This window comes from Sorex araneus, chromosome X, assembly GCF_027595985.1.
Source record: "Sorex araneus isolate mSorAra2 chromosome X, mSorAra2.pri, whole genome shotgun sequence".
NCBI classification, from domain to species: Eukaryota; Metazoa; Chordata; class Mammalia; order Eulipotyphla; family Soricidae; genus Sorex; species Sorex araneus.
This window is the reverse complement of record NC_073313.1, coordinates 39,050,583-39,068,225: the sequence shown is the minus strand read 5'-3', so window position 1 is coordinate 39,068,225 and position 17,643 is coordinate 39,050,583. Positions and strand designations below refer to the sequence as shown.

The 17,643-nt window shown below is 38.9% G+C and overlaps 1 protein-coding gene across 1 annotated transcript in view; it reads right to left on the bottom strand.

The window, feature by feature from the left end:
- LOC101542682 (cytochrome b-245 heavy chain) overlaps positions 1 to 17,643 on the bottom strand; it is a 43,185-nt gene that overhangs the window by 14,581 nt on the left and 10,961 nt on the right. Inside the window, exons 4-7 of the mRNA XM_004612920.2 lie at positions 12,777 to 12,861; positions 10,460 to 10,602; positions 7,672 to 7,862; positions 2,286 to 2,415 (exon numbers count right to left, since the gene is read on the bottom strand). Of these exons, the coding sequence (XP_004612977.1) occupies positions 2,286 to 2,415; positions 7,672 to 7,862; positions 10,460 to 10,602; positions 12,777 to 12,861 (549 nt within the window). The remainder of the gene's footprint in view (positions 1 to 2,285; positions 2,416 to 7,671; positions 7,863 to 10,459; positions 10,603 to 12,776; positions 12,862 to 17,643) is intronic.

Here is a 17,643-nt window from a genome sequence, read left to right as displayed (position 1 = left end):
AATGTGTTGAAGGGTGACAATTAACAAAAGATTAATAAGATAAAACATTTTGTAGTCAAGTTAATCTTGTTTAAGTGGGTTTCTTTTTTAAATATTTGGTATGAGATTAGTAAATTTCTTCTATGAAAGGCTGCATGGAAAATACATAAAATAAAAATATTATCTAGCCAGTTTAAAAAAACGAGCATTCTTCTTGGCCACATTAGGGAACTATATCTACAGTATGAAACTTTCCCAAGAGGAACTGCCCACAAGGGTGGAATTTCCTCCAAGTGTTGCAATAACAGTTGCAATAACACTACAGCAAAGCAAGGTTGTTTCAGAATTGCATTTTTCTAAATTATAGAATTCAGCAATACCATATTTTAATGCAACATTGAAATTGCTTCTCTCAGTTACAGCATCAAATTTTAATCTTTTGCAACATGAGAAATTTTAGGCAACAATTTAGCTGTTTCTCTAATACCCTACTAAGGTCTAGGAGTTGCACAATGCATCTCCTGAATGGGAACAAACCTAAAGCATTTCAAATTTCTCTAGAGTCTCCTCTTGTCAGAATATGCAGTATTGGGTAACACTGGAATTACTGGGTAGTGTTGTTTGCTATATAAAAACATTTAGGCCAAACAGATCCATCCTAGGGTTCAGTAAGTTAGGTTCCTAGTATTATTTTCTACAATAGCAGATAATTTTAGATGCTAATATCATCTAAGATATACAATTATAGAATTAATCTCCAAATGGAAAAAAAGTCAGCGTGTTACCTATAGTTTCATACGATCTTTCAGTTAGATTGCAGGGGTGGGGAGTGTTTGGGCCAAACTCAGCAGTGCTAAGAGCTTACTCCGACTTCCATACTCAGAGGTCACTACTACCTGTGCTTGGGTGTGGGAACCATAGCAGTGGTGAGGATTGTATTAAGGCAAGGCAAACACCTTGACCCCTGTATTATCTCTCAGGCCATCTATTAATTTTTCCAAAAAGAACTTTACTGTTGGAAGTTGAGATCACCCAAACGTTCCCATCCAGAGCCAAAGTTGAAGAATACCTTTCCCCGGAAATAAAAAGTGTTTTGCTAGATGTCTTTATTTTCACAGAATAGGTTTTCAAAACAGTCTCACATCATCCATTCAGGTCACCCTGGGTGTCCTTTGAATGCAATCAGGCATAATTGTCCCATAAACCAAACCAAACCAAACCAAACCAAAAAAAACCTGGGATGGCAAATATACCTTTATATTATTCTGTATTTAAGGAAAATAAAACAATACTGTTCAGAAGCCCTGTGCAATTGTTGATTTTTGCCAAATTTTATACCAAAGACCAGTATGATACCCAATGGAGGAAGATATATAATGAGTATAGTTATGACTTCTCATTCAATGGAGCAGAGATATTGAGAATACACACAAAGGAACAGTTTGAAATTCAGAACAGAAAAAGGTAAATATTTCCATCTATCTATTTTCCTTTGATCATTCTTGCCATATGCCTTCTATACCACTCAATGTCATTCATTGGGTATAGGGATGAGCCTTGCCTCTTTTAAGACTCATAGAGAGAAACTCCTGGTGCCTAAAGGCAAACTGTTGTGTTCATTTATAAATTTCCCTCCATGCTCTGAAAGCTGTATAAAAGTCTTATCCTTTGGTATCTAAAGAAGCTCCTAGATATTTTTAAAAAAATTATTGAATCACTGTGAGATAGTTACAAGCTTTCATGTTTGGGTTACAATCACATAATGATCAAACACCCATCCCTCCACCAGTGCACATTCCCCACCATGGATATCTCTGGTATACCCCCCCTTTCCCACCCTCCCCCTGCCTCCATGACAGGCAATATTCCCCATACTCTCTCTCTACTTTTGGGCATTATGGCTTGCAACACAGACAATGAGCTTTCCAACTCAGCTTAAGATGGAATCTCTTTGAAAATCCTTAACTAGTATTATTATGGTGCCCATATCTAGAAGAGAAAAGATAGAACTTTTTGAACCTGAACAGCAGTTACAAAAATAATGCAGAAAAGCATTATTAAAAGCACTATTTAAAGTTTTATGTAAGGACATTCATAACAGACTTATGAAAACTGTATTTTTCAAGAAATAATTTTAGACAATAGTTATAGCAGAAAAGATAGTTGTATACTTGTAACACTTTAATAGATCCATGACTTTCATAAAAGTCAATTCTAAGATCTTTCGTGTATTTCTTAGACACAGTTGAAGATTATTTATAATGAAACTAATAGAAACTTTAATAGAAACAAAGAATTGTACATACCATAGGTGGGTTTCCAGCGAACTCTGGGATGGGACATTTCTCTATTTTTCCCCATTCAGTGATATTTTTTTCACATTCTCTTGGGTTATGTTTCTCCAAACTGTGTGATGTCTGCCCACGTACAATTCGTCTGAGGGAATTAAATCCAAATTATGTCTTAAGCACAAATAATTAAGTGTTCAATTATTTGAGATTCTTGTTATATTTTAAGTATTTTAATATGAGTCCTGTACTTCCCACTTTAAAGTAACATCTTATTAACGCCCTCCCTCCCTGCCATAAAAAGAATGAGGAGAACGGAAATAAAAACTGCTATGTTTAGCAATAGAAAAGTATATTCAGTGACACAAAGAATATTTTTAACATTACGTGCTTCTATTTCAATTGTTTATTATTTATTAATGGACTGCCCAAGTGGTGCCCAAGAGATCAAAGGTCACTCAGGATTCTCAGCCAATCAGGCTCAGGCTAACCCTTCAATGAAGGAGCCTGAAGTTGTGGTGCTTCTTGGGACCTGTGGTGTTGGGGGATTATCAGGGTCATCCCAGCAGTGCTTGGGGCCTCTAGGACCACACCCCGAGTACTCAGGGATTTCTAGGGCAATACTGGGAGAAGCTTGAGGAAACACATGATGCCAGCGACCAAACAAGTGTCAAATCAAATCTATAAGAAATCATGCAATTTAACCCCTGTACGATCTCCCTGGACACTCAAATAAATTTTCTCTCTCTTTTTTGCTTTTTGGGTCACACCCAGCGATGCTCAGGGATTACTCCTGGCTCTGCACTCAGGAATTACTTCTGGCGGTGCTGGGGATACCATATGCGATGCCAGGGATCGAGCGCAGGTCGGCCACATTCAAAGCAAACGCCCTACTTGCTATACTATCAGTCCAGCCCCTCAAATATTATTTTCATTTATAAACAAACACAAAATGACAAACTTCAAGCTCCTACAGTGCCATTAATTTTAATAAATTAGAACCCAATTCCTTCATTTTGAAGACAGTCTTAAAGACAAAGATCTTGACCAGCAGAGCAATGTTCAATTTTACTCCTCTTGGCCAGGTACCCTCGTATAGTTGGCAACCCATTCATACATACCAGAAACCTTGTTGTTTAATACAAGTGCTTTGTTATTTCCAAGTTGTCTAAACTAAACGAAAAATAACTCAATATTTAGTTCGTGGAGAGTATGAGTCATAGACTTCAATACTGATGGTACATCTTTTGAAGACATTTCACTTAAATTCAATAAATATTAATTGAAAAACTACTGAAATATAAGATAATGCTAGTATCATGAGGTTGGAGGAAGTGAGGCACCAAATTGAGTGCGTCATGTCCCTGACTTCAAAGAACATGAAGGCAGGGTCTTCAGAATACATTATAAGAGACATTGAAGATTTCTTTGTAATGCTTCTGAAGTTTGCTTGGTGGAGGGGGAAATCTCTCAAAATTTGTGCCACTTAATATATGTTTAATAACGTTTTAATTCAAGGTCATTGATTGCCCGTTTCTAGCTCTAGGTCTTGGGCAAGTACATATATTGAGCATGCATTATGTGTCAGGTCTAGAGAGAGGCACCATACCCAAATGATCTCAGTTATTCCCATAGTACCCGTATTTCACAGAGAAGAAAGCTTAGAGATCCTAGTTAACTGGAAGCAGAATTATTTGGTAAAAAGTAATTCTAGACCCAAGTCAGCTAATATTGGTTTCAGGTATGAGGGTCACCCTTTACTTGTTTGGTTTTTGGACAAGATATGTAATTTCTTTGGGGACTTAATTTCTTCAAATGTAAAGTAGCTATAATAGTGTTTCATCAAAGGTTTAGTTTAGTGATCAAGGGGCATAATGTATAAAATTCAAGAGACATGAAGTAAGGCTACAAGAAATAATTAAAGTTTCTTATGTCCAAGTTTTCTGGGGAATTAACAACAAAATAATCCACCTTCTTAGTTCCTTTTTTTAACTAAAAATTGTGTTGTTGTTGTTTGGGGGCCATATCAGGCAGTCCTTAGGGCTTATTCCTTGCTCTATGCACAGGGATCATCTTGCTGACGCTTTGGGGACCATATGGGATTCTGGGGATTGAAATCAGATTAAAAGCAGGTATAGTACTACCTGCTGTACTACTGCTCTGACCCCACTTCTATTATTTTTTTGGGTGTCGGGTCCCAAAGCAATGCTCAGAGGGCCCACGAGATACTGTTGGTGATAGTTGGCCAACCATGAGAGATGATTCAATGCTCGGGACCAAGAATGTGTGGGTGATCACCAGGGACACTCAAACAGTACTCAAGGGGCTCCAGGGCTATAGCCAGTAGATTTTAGAAGTCTTGCAGTGCTGGGAATCAAATCAGGATCATGAATATGCACAGTGTGCCAATGATCCTTCTGTTATCTCCAAGCTCCTATCTCCTTTTTCTTCTTATTTTAAAAGAAGTTTAACATATAGTTGAGGTAATATGATTACAATAGTGTTAATGGTTATGTTTTTTCATGTACAAAATTGTTTCACCTCATCATTGCTAAAGTGCTAAAGACCTTCCACCAAAGTCCCTAGGCTTCTCTAAACCACCTCTTCCTACCCACAAACTTTTCTTTCCTGATTGTTTGGTAATCTCAGTTCAGTAGTAAAGCCCATGGGTTTATTTACCAGTGGATACTGTTTATTTCTTTGCCTTGTTTCTTGATATACCACCTATGAGTAAGATCACCCAGTATTTGCTCTCCTCTGACTTGTTTCACTTAACATGATACACTCTAGCCTTATCCATATGGCATGAAGGAGCAAGTTTCATCTCTCTGGGACCAGAGCGATAGTACAATAGCATTTGCCTTGTATGTGGCTGACGCTAGGTTCAATCCCCAGTATCCCCTATGGTTCCCCGTGCACATCCAGGAATTACTCTGGAGTACAGAGCCAGGAGTAGCCCCTTAGTATCACCAGGTGTGACCCAAAAAGCAAAAAAAAAAAGTTTCATCTTTCCTTATAGTTAGTAGTATTCTAATGTGTGTGTATACATATACATATATATGTAGTAACTTCTTTATCTGTCATTGCACCTTGTTTCCATATCTTGGCAATGGTACTAAGCACTGTAATGGACACAGACGTGCATATGTATTTTTAAATTTTTTTATGTTCTTGGAATAGATGCAATTTCCTTCTCTGCTTAATACCAGAACCAAAGTAAGAAAATTTCAGTTTTATTCCTTAGTTCAGTTGATGCTAGCCAAAAGACTGAGTAATCAGCTAACTGAAGTGAATGGCAGACTCCTCTCAAATGGAGAACTATCCCAAATGAAGGAGATTCTCTTCAAATGAAGTATAAAGATAACCTCTTTTTGGGCTGGAGCGATAGCACAGTGGGTAGGGCGTTTGCCTTGCACGTGGCCGACCCGGGTTCGATTCCCAGCATCCCACATGGTCTTCTGAGCACCATCAGGAGTAATTCCTGAGTGCAAAGCCAGGAGTAACCCCTGTGCATTTCCAGGTGTGATCCAAAAAGCAAAAAAAAAAAAAAGATAACCTCTTCTTCCTGCTTCTAAGGAAAATACTTGTCTGTAAAACTATAAAAATATAAAGTGGTCAAATTACTAAGTTGGAATGGGGAAGAAAATAATACATTTTCTTCTTGGGTTCTCTGAAATAGTTGGATTATGCCCAGGTCCCACTTAAAAATGCAAATACTTTAGGAGAGTAAACCTATTCATTATCTACATTGAGTTTTCAGGGGGTTACAAAGAGTTCTTAAGCTTTCAGAGTCAACAAGTTGATAAAGATTGCATGTAAGTGTTTGCCCAATGTTGCTTATTCCCACTTTTCATACTCAAGTCTCTGTCACCTGTAGGTTGATTTGGCTCTGAGCAGTCACTGAGCCATGAGTATCTACTTCCTCCACACTTATCTGGTGACACACACCCACCAGGGAACTTCCCCAAGCCTGTTTTTTGTGTGCAGGTGGTAAAACCAGCTAGTATGAAACAGTAAATAGACATTAGAGAAAATTTACCCCCTTTTTTTGTTTTTGGGCCACACCTGGTGGTGCTCAGGGCTTTTTCTTGGCTCTGCATTCAGGGATCATTCCTGGTGGGCTCAGAGGACCATATGGATGCCATGAATCGAACCTGGGTCAACTGCATGCAAGGCAAGCATCCTACTCTCTATACTATTGTTCCAGCCCTGAATTATTGACATAATTTGGTCTTAAAGAGAAGGTTTTTGTTTTGGGGAACTCGTCCAATGGTGCTAACTGTTTACTGCTGGCTCTGTGCTCAGGGACCACTCCTGCTTGGCTCAGGGACCATATGGGATGCCAGAGATCAAACCGAGGTCAGTTGCATGCAAGGCAATCACCATACCCTCTGTACTATTGTTCCAGCCCTGAATTATTGACATAATCTTATCTTAAAGAGAAGACCTGATTTATTTTGGAGGCCTCATCCAATGGTGCTGTTTACTATGCTCAGGGATCACTCCTGGCGAGGCTTGGGGGAATATATGCGGTACCAGGGATAGAATCCAGGTCAGCCACATGGAAAGCAAGTGTCTTACCCACTGCAATTTCTCTTTGTCCCCTTAAAGAGAATTATTTCTAATGCAAATGCTCCTAGCCGCACACTTAGGCATTGTATCTCTATGAGAATATTTATCACAGCCTGCCTTAGATCACCTTTTCTCTAGTTCCAGCTATATCATTTACAATGTGAGTGGCTTGTGCTACATATTTTACCTTCTATTAGCCTGACTTTTATCTATAATTTCCCCAGGAAATGGTTGTAGTAAGAGAAACTCTATGTGAGCATTAAAAGAAAAACTTCATCTCTGTGCTATAGAAGTTAGTATATTTATTACAGTAGAATTCTTGAAGATAATAGCCATGTTGTCTTTTTCTTTCTAGTGTTTTTCTTAGCCATGTGTTTTTCTTTCTAGTGTTCCCCTACAATGCTTGAGATAATCCTGATACACAGTGGTAATCAACAAATGGTGTGCTTAAATTTACAACAAACCTTTTCAGTTAATTCCTCTAGTATGGGGTCTATCTAATACACCAGTGATTAAACCCTGGGATATTTCCTCGAAGACACCCAAGACTCTACCAGTAGTCTCAATATGTTTTATATCATTGCGGAGTTACTCAAACTCTGGAATAGTTTTCAAACTTTCTCTAAATAACTGCACCATGAATAGCAATTCACTGAGTGCAGTATACTGCAGTGTTGCTGAGTGGTTTCTATTAAGCTCACCTCTGCTGTTTCCTCCTATTTCCTCAGTATATAGGCTGAACCCACACAGACAAGGAGGTCACGATGTCTTTAACAGAGCATCACACTTGAAAACTGAGGGGCATATAATACTTTAGAATTGAAACACTCACTCAGCTCCATGAATGATGAGACCAATGAAGAAGATCACAAAGAGATGGTGTGTGTACCAAAATACTTCAAAGTAAGACCTCCGGATGGTTTTTGTGGAGGAGGTGATAATTAATATGAGGCATAGTGTGATGACAATTCCAGTGATACCTGCCAACCGAGTCACAGCCACATATAGGCCTCCTTCAGGATTCTGTAAAATACAAATATAAACATTTACATATATGCCAAATATTGGTTTATGCAAATGCAGAACTCCCTATTTATAAAGTGTCAGGTATAGAGAGAGGGCCAAAGGATATTTCCTTGCCCCTTTAGATAATCCTAAACATACTGTTATATAGATTTGGGATGGGTAGACTTTTACTTACAAAAGGCTTACATGGTTGAAATGTCATAGAAAATATTCCTTGATACACTGAGAACATCATAGAAAGTAAATCAACTCATATGCCCCTAAAGTGTCTAAAGCTCTGTCTCCATGATTAGAAAAGGACAATACTTGGTTTGCAACTGTGTTCTAGGCACGCCTAACATCTTAGGCCAAGTTACCCAAACCAGACCCTGAAATGAGGACTCATAGACAACTGGAAAGTATTCCAGGAGAAACCAGTAAGTGAATGGTTGATAAAACAGGAAAGAGAAACAAGTCAAATAAAAAGTCATCTCAGGTGATCTTTTTTATTTGGGTGGGGGGACAGATGGCAGTTGCATCACACCCAGTTGTTGTGATTGGGGGGACAAAATGAGGTGAGGCTTGCATGATGGTAGGAGGAGTACAAGGCAAGCAACTGAATTCCAGTGCCATGTCTCCAGCTCCTCAAGGTGAGTGTTATGGAGGAGAGCTTCATCCTGATGTTTCAGGAGAAATCTGAGGGAAGGGAGTTTATCCTGAGGGAAGGGAGTTTATCCTGACTCAAGACAAGGAGACTGAATTTTCCTGGTGTGCTCATCAGTTAGAGGCTAAGGGTGGCTTATGGAGGAGTAGCCAATCAGGCAACTTCCAAATCACCAGGTTTGTAGCAAAGGAAGTCTAGCTGCCCCAGAAAGGGCCTCTGATGAAGAAATGAAGGCACAGACCTTTGAAAATAAATACACACAGATGTATGAGGCAACACAGATGTGGAAAAAGTGGTCCACAGAGTACAATAGTGTCAGCTCCCCTGCTCTGTTCACATCTCCACTCTTAAATATCACTGTGCAACAAGCAGGGTAAATGAAAATGTATCCAAAACATCACAGGGGGGAAAATTCCCTTTCATTTGATGCTGTTTCATTCTGTCCATATGGAGGCAAGGCAAGTGTTTTCCTGTCAACCTGGGATAATAATTTATCCAAAATTAAGGCATTTTTTGGGAGGTGGGGGCACAATCAACTCTGCTCAGGGATTACTTCTGGCTTTGCACTTAAGGATCACTCCTGGTAGGTGCGAGGGACCATATGAGGTACCAGAAATTGAACCTGGGTCAGTCACATGCAATGCAAGTGTCCTACCCACGGTCCTTTCTCTCTGGCCCCATTTCTTGAAATCTTTTCCAAAGAGAAGAAAATGGATTTGGAATTTGGTGTGAAATAATGTGACTTGGCCATTCTCTCAAGCAACGGGGCACATGAAGAGGACTTGGAGATTCTTTCTGAGTTCAGGAAGTTTCAGTAACCAGTGGGAGGGAGAAAGTCTACTGATATATACATAGTTGCCCCTGGAAAACCGCTGAATTGTTGCCAGTGTACTGTGTCGCTAAAAACAAAATGGTAATTAGCAGAAGTCACTGTTCAGATGTTGTAGGCAAGAAAAAGGAAAGCATAGCTGACACCACTCAGTTATTAACACCTAGGCTAGATTCATCCTTATTTCACATTAAAAGTTTTTTGAAACACCAGCATCAGATGAAGAGTGATGTTTATCGTGAATGCACTGTAATGGGGGAAGGAAGGAGAAAAAGATCAAGCCCACTCTGAAATTATATCACATAAGGTAAAATGACGAGGTTTACTGCGTTCCGGTATTCCTGATTTAGCCCTTTTCTATTCTTCCTGCCTCTTAGAAAATAGTTACTAAGATACCCAATCTTAGAGCCACCCTCCATTACTGGCGGAATCAGATTCAGAGCAAATCATTTCTCCAAAATAATCTAATACGAGCCCACATTCTTCAGCAAAGTTCTCTTTACACTTTCCCAAGATGCCTCAGACTTCCTTCTGGTCTGAGTTTTTTTTTTTTTTTTTTGCTGCAGTAAGAATAGCCTTTTTTTTTTTTTTTTTTTTGGTCACACCCGGCGAAGCACAGGAGTTATTCCTGGCTCATGCACTCAGGAATCACCCCTGGTGGTGCTCAGGGGACCATATGGGATGCTGGGAATCAAACCCAGGTCGGGCTGAGTGCAAGGCAAATGCCCTAGCCGCTGTGCTATCACTCCAGCCCCAGTAAGGAATAGTCTTAACCTTGTTAGACTAGACATGCGTTCCTGGTTTTTGCTGACTGGAGAGCATTGTCATGGGTCAACCTAAGTAGCTCCAGGTTTCATGAAAACACTTTATCACAAGGAGAGCTTAACAAATTGGAAAACACCTAGTGATATTCCACACATGAATTGAGGAGTGTAGGAGGCATTTTTCCTGTACCTGCATTCTTAAAACCTACAGAATTGTACCTCTGATGATTAGTCAACTTTTGCCATTGTTCTTGTCAATTAGTATTTTTCCCCCACTAGCCAATTAGTGTTCTTCTCTCATGAGTCTTTGGTTTTAAGGATCTAGGGGATATCTGAATCAAGAACAAAAAAGGCTTACCTTGATTCTCGCTCGAGCAAAATTGAGGTAAGTTTCATTATGATCTCCAAGGTCAGAGAGTGCTATCGAATAAGGATCAGAATTGTTGACCCGGGCATCCACACACCACTCCACATTAAACAGATGTGCAACGGTGTGAATCGCTAAAGAGAGTAAAGAAACAAAAAGTGTGTATGTGATTTTGCTGTAAGTTAGGTTGTAGTCTATAGTCCTTGACTCTATGATAGAGCCACAGGAAATCATAGGGATGGATCACAGCATATAATGAGTTTCCATTACTAGAGAGGCAAGGCAATTCATTCTTAGCGTAAGCTACTCTGTAGTTGTGTGACCATGGGTAAATCATTCAACCTCTTCAAATTTTTTTTTTAATTTAGTCACTGTGAAATCACAAAGTTATTCATGATTGAGATTTCATGATTCACATTTCACCCATATAACATTTCAACAGTGATCCATCCCTTCACTAGTGTCACTTCCCTTCATCAATGCCCTCCCACCCCACCTACCTCCCCCACTAACCAGTCTGCTTCTATAAGAGGCGCTTATATTATATAAGAGAGCATGTATATTATTTATGTGTTATATTATATAGATATAATATCTGTCTATAAACACATATAGGTACTTTATATATGTATTAACTCATATGTATGTATATACATGGGTGTGTATTTTGCTCTGTGGTTTACAGCACTATTGCTGATAGGATTTCATACATAACACGATCATATTTCAGCACCACTTCCTCCTTCCAGTTGGATGCTACCCTCACCATAGACCATATGTTTTTGCAGCACTATCTACAATAGCCAAAATCTGGAAGCAACCTAAGTGGCTAAGAATAGATGACAGGATAAGAAGCTATGGTAAATATTCACAATGGAATGTTATTCAGCCTTAAGAAAAGATAATGTCATGAAATTTGCTGTTACTTGGAGGGACCTGGAGAGTATCATGTTGAGTGAAGTTAGTTAGAGGGAGAGAGACCAACAGAGAATGATCTCTCTCATATGCGGGACATAAAGAAACAATGTTGGAATAACGAATAGCCAAAGACAATGGAAACAAAGGACATGAGAACTGGTATTCAGTAGGAAGCATGCCACTTGAGGAGGCTGGGGGATAGGACAGGGAGGAGGCATCCATCATTCATCTTTTTTGGTCTTCTCCTTGTAAAATTAAGGTAGGGAATTATGTGATCCTAAATTCTCAATCAGGATCTAAGATTCTAAGCAATAACTTTGGTCTCAAGATATTAGAAATTCCCTCTTTCTCTCTTCTCTATCTCATTACTATATTTATGCTCAAATAAAAAGAATCTCCTGAAATGTATTCCTTTGGCTGACCCATTCAACTGACTCTAACATTATCCCAGAGAGTAATCACAAAATTTTCTTGAACTGCAGTAATCTAATGATTATAAGTATGAATATGAGGGTCTGTGTTTTTTGCCTAATGCATAAGTTATATCAGTTGCCAAGCACGTTCATAAGTATTTTATAACTTCTTGGTACCTCATATTGGTCCAATAATGCAGGTACTATTATCCTCTCATCTATAAGTGAGAAAACTGGGGGATGGATTATTTTATACCTTTTGTAAGGTAACCAAACTAAAGGGTAGCAAAATTAGAATCAAATCCAAGCAGCGAGGCACACAGATTTGTACTTTTAACCATTAAGAGTACATTAAGATATTACCATGCATATCACTTTAAAACTATTTCATTTGCTCAGAAAGCCTGCCTGAACTATGAGTAAGAAATGAACCCTATGGAACACTGGCAATCAAAGTGATTTTGTTCAGGTTGCGGAGCAGCCCTTTACATTCAGAATAAAGTTCTCTTGTTTTAATTATGCCTGTGTACATTCCCATTTCTGACACATCAATTTTTAAAGTCAATTAGTGGAGATTTCATAAAACTACTAGATAAATCAATGGCTACACCAATACTACCACCTAAATATGGTTAAAAAGCACTATCTGAATGTTCAGTAGAACATTTAAATGAATAAATGCAAGTGGACTAACAACGTTTTATATTAAAAAGGGTGGAGATGATGAAAACATTAGAATTTTACCAGAAGAGTCTAAAGTGAAAATGTTATAATTGAAAGAATAAATCCTAATATTGGGATAGCAGAAAGAATGGTGAAGATTTTTGGAACAAACTCATTAAAAAACACAACATATTCAATCATTACCTACTCTCCCTATCAAAGGCTGATCTCTTATCCAAGAACATATTTAAACATAGAAGAGACTATCTGGTTCTAAATTTTCTTTGCAAGCTCAAACATGTTCATAAGCTTACCAGTATGAAGTGCAATCATCCATGCTACCATTTTGTGGAAGGTGAGGTTCCTGTCCAGTTGTCTTCGAATTCTTGTTGAACAACACTTTAGAATAAGTGGGAAAGAATAATAGAGCAAGTTAACAAGATATTAAATAAGTTTGTTTTTTTTTCTTTTTTCTTTTTGGCTTTTTGGGTCACACCTGGCAATGCACAGGGATCAGTCCTGGCTCTGCACTCAGAAATTACTCCTGGCGGTGCTCAGGGGACTGAACCCGGGTTGGCCATGTGCAAGGCTAACACACTACCTGCTGTGCCATCACTCCAGCCCCTTATTAACAAGTTTTTAACAGGTTATTAACAAGTTTTTCTCTGTGTCAGGAATTAGATACACACCATCTCACATAATTCTCATAACCACCCTACAACTATTATTCTACATAGTTAATAGATGTGAACATTAAGACTCAGTTATAACTATCGTTCCAAGGTCAGAGACAGTTGTAATTTGCTTCTCAAAGAAATGGTAAGTGGTATAGCTGGCCTAACTTCCAAATGTTCTGTTCTCATACCAGCGACATAAAGTCTCTCCTAGAACCCATTGCTTAGTTGCATAAAATATAAATTAATACAGAAAACATATCTAGCCACAAACTTTCTTGACCTGGTTAGTTTTCAATAAAGATGGGATATAGAAATTAATAAAGATTAATCCTGATTCAAACACCTAGTCTAATGGGGATATATAGATAAGTAAATAGTTTTAGAACAATACTCTTTAAGGTGATACACACGATGCAGTTGTATAATTTGCTGCTATGTGAATGGATCTGGGGAGTGTCATGCTGAGTGAAGATAGTCAGATAGAGACAGACACAGAAAGATCATTCCCGTATGCAGTACATAATAAAACAGAGGAGGATGTAACAAATGGCCAAAGAAACAAAGAATATGAGAACTGGCCTTCAGTAGGAAGCTTGACACTGGGGGTGTAGAAATGGGGATAAGGCAGGAAAGGGAGAATTAAAGTGATATATGATACTCTATCAATAACAGTATTATAAACCACAGAGCCTAAAAGGAAAGGGAAAAAAACAAGGTGCCTGACACAGAGGCAGGCAGCGGGGTTGAAGGAAATCTGGGGATGTTGGTGAAGGGAAATGGACACTGGCAAAGAGATTGGTGTTGGAACACTGTATACCTGAAGCTCAATAAAGAATAACTTTGTAATTCGTGAGCACTCAGTTTTTAAAAAATGGGCTCATGATTGAATCAGAGTTCCACCTTTCTGAAAACTGCTCAAATACTCAATAAAAAATACTCACATACCCCATTTTTGATGGGGCTGGATGGTTTTTTTTGTAAGTTCTACTAGTGTCTTATATATCTTGGACATTAACCCTTTGTCAGGTGAATGGTGGGCAAATATTTGTTCCCAGTGAACCATATTTTTTGTTGGTTTTTCTACTTTGGACATAGACCTGAATTCCGTTTCAAACATATCTTCTAACATATACCAGTAGGGAAATTGCATTAAAATATTGACCAAAATACTATTTTAATTCAAGTCAACCACAAAAGACATAACATATCAGAATATTGGTAGCACTGACAATAGATGACATCAGATCAGATGTACCATCATAGAGATTCGGGAAACTTTAAGGAGGGGACAGTAAACTGTCACAAGAAAAATCTCTTAGGGGCCAGAGAGATAGTACAGCAGGTAAGGCACTTGTCTTTCATACAGCCTACCTGTTTTGATCCCCTGCTTCCCATAGAGTCCCCAAGCACGATCAGGAGTGATTCCTGCGTGCAGAGCCAGGAATCACTCGTGAGCATTGCCGAGTGTGCCCCCTCCCAAACAAAAACAAAAACAAAATTAAGAAAGAAATAGCTCTTAATTCTTAAACTCCAGGATTAGGAAATTTGGATATTCAGTCACGAATTCCCATTCATTGTTGGCTACTGATTGTTCTTAGGGCATCAACTCCCTAACAATTTCAAGTTGACCCAGAAGATAGAAAGAAAACTCTCAGGTTTTTGTGCAGGGCTTGACTGGCGCTTGCTGAAGGCAGCTGCTGCTCCATGTATTGAATCTGTCAGCGTTGGGGGAACAAGTGTGGAATGCCAACGGTGTCATCTACAATCAAGTGTCTGCCAGACAACCTAAGCATTGACCTGGCGTCTCAAAATGAGGGCTTTCTGTTTGAAATCGAAGATTATACATTTCTGTTAGTGAGACACTGACTCTCCATGTTATGTCATACAGACTCACTGTCTTTGGTGTTGACTTCAAGAGCTGTGCATGGCTTTACAGCCTGGAGTTCTTTCCCCCAATTTAAAGAAATATGTTTTCTCTTATACCACGGCTCTGTTCCTCCACAGCTTCCAAGAATCCCTGATGCAGGCAGAATTCTAAGATGTTCCCTAGGACCTTATACAATCACTTCCCCTTGCATGTGGGTGGGGTGCGACTGTGTGTATGATGGGATATCATGCCCATGATTTTGTTACACAATAGACCACAAAAGGGACTTTTCAGAGGCAAAGTAGCAAATGACCCAAACAAAGAGATTATCTGGTGGGCCCGACAAAATCACATGAGTCCTTTTAAATCTGGCTCTGGAAGTGAATGATGGAAAAAATCAGAATCAGAGACTTGAAGGATGAGAAGGATTTGATGTACTGTTGCTAGCCTAAAGGTGGCAAGGATTATAGAGACAGCTAGGATTTGAGAACTGCTTCTGGGTGATCATCAACAAAGACATCAATATCTCAGACCTGAACGTGCAAGGGAAAAAAGGTTTACTAAAGGAAATGAGCTTGGAATATGGTGTTTACCCAAGTTTTCCATCACAGAATTTCACCTAGCTGATTCCTTGATTTGAGTGTTGTAGTTTTTTGAACAGAGAATTTACTCTGGGTATTGGATGAGAATTCTGGCCACCAGAACTGTGAGATAATAAATGGGGGTCATTTCAAATCCTCACTTAGGATTTGTGTGAATTTGTTGCAAGCAATAGATTAATTAAGTCCTTATTGGAATTTACAGTGTACAGTTGTGATGAAAAGTTATTGGAGTCCTAAGAATTGAGAGACTAGAATTTAGTAAGGTCAGAAAACAGTATGGAATTATATTTCCAGGAGCAAGTTTTTTGCTTGTTTGTTTGTTTATTTGTTTGGGGACCACACTCAGCAGTACCCAGGGCTTACTTCTGACTCTGCCTTCAGAGGGACAGAGAGTTTGCCACGTACAACTGACCTTGGGTTTGTCATGGGTAGCATATATAGTTCCCTGAGCTCTGCTTAGTGATTCCTGAATACAGAATCAGGAGAAGAAAGAAAGAACAGTGAAAGAGAGAAAGAGAGGAAAGAAATAGAGAGAGAAAGAAAGAAAGAAGGAAAGAAGGAAAGAAAGAAAGAAAGAAAGAAAGAAAGAAAGAAAGAAAGAAAGAAAGAAAGAAAGAAAGAAAGGAAGGAAGGAAGGAAGGAAGGAAACAAAGAAGGACAGAAGCTACTACTCACTAATGGGTATCTGGAATGATACCCATTACCAAGATGCCAATCCCTAACTTTTCCCATGTTACCTTTATGGTATAGTTAAGAATGGCAAAATTTCCCCAAAGAATTCATAGTCACACTTATATGGGACCTTAAGATATGATATCTTCACCATTTCCTGAAAAGTAGGCAAGAAGGTTTGGTGTAGGGGGTGAGGAAGTAGGACTTTGTTGCCTGTGACTGCCCAGGCCTTTTCACTCCTCCTCCATCACATAGATAGCACTTTATGCTTTTGAGTCACTTCTCCATTATTGTCATCCAAGCTGCCATACACCCCTTAAGTTCCTCACTGAATTATCTCTTTGTTTTTGCTTTGATTTCTAAAGAGAACGTTCTTTGTTAGCCAATCTCAATAAACTAAGAGTTCTGTGCTTGGGACTAGAGTGATAGCACAGCAGGAAGGGCATTTGCCTTGCACGCAGCTGACTGGGGTTCAATTCCCAGCATCCCATATGGTCCCCTGAGCACTGCCAGGAGTAATTCCTGAGTGCAGAGCCATGAGTAACCCTTGTGCATAGCTGGGTGTGACCCAAAAAGCAAAAAAATAAAAAAAGGGTTCTGTGCTTTCTTGAAACTTGGAGAAAAAAATATTCAAGAAATTGAGAAATGAAAGTAAAAGGAAATATATTTAATGGGCATAATATGAATTTAAAACTTAAAGGTTGTATTTCATTTACATCTGGCCTCACCATATGGACCATGTCTATAAATTAGTTCTTTATATGCAATTTGATAGAAATTGTAAAAGGTAGCCTTGACTACAAAATAAAAGAAGTTAATGATAATATCTTGTGTAATGGTGGCAGTAGAATTTGCAATAAATATGAATGACATCACTTTAGTTGTATATCACTAATTATAGTTCTTTTTTTCACCTTGGGGCACATTTGGTTATCCTTGGGGCTTATTCTTGGCTTTCTGCAAAAGGATCACTCTGGGGGTGTTCAGGGGACTCTATGAGGTGCCAGAGATAGAATCCAGGTCAGCTGCTTTCAAGGCAAGTGTCTGTCTTAACCCCTGTACTATCTCTCCAGCCTCTGTTTATGATTTTTGTGGGGTTTTGTCTGTTTGTTTTTGGGCCACACACAGCATTGCTCAAGGGTTACTCCTGGCTCTGCACTCAGGAATTACTCCTGATGGTGTTTGGGGGACCATATGGGATGCTGGAGATTGAACCTAGTTGGCCACCTGCATGGCAAATGCCCTACTACTGTACTATCTCATCAGCACCTTGTTTGTAGTTTTTAACTGAAATGCTTATTCTCTATCTACTCTAAGCTTATTGAGCTCATAGTGGCCATCTGGCTTTTACCTTACTTTATAC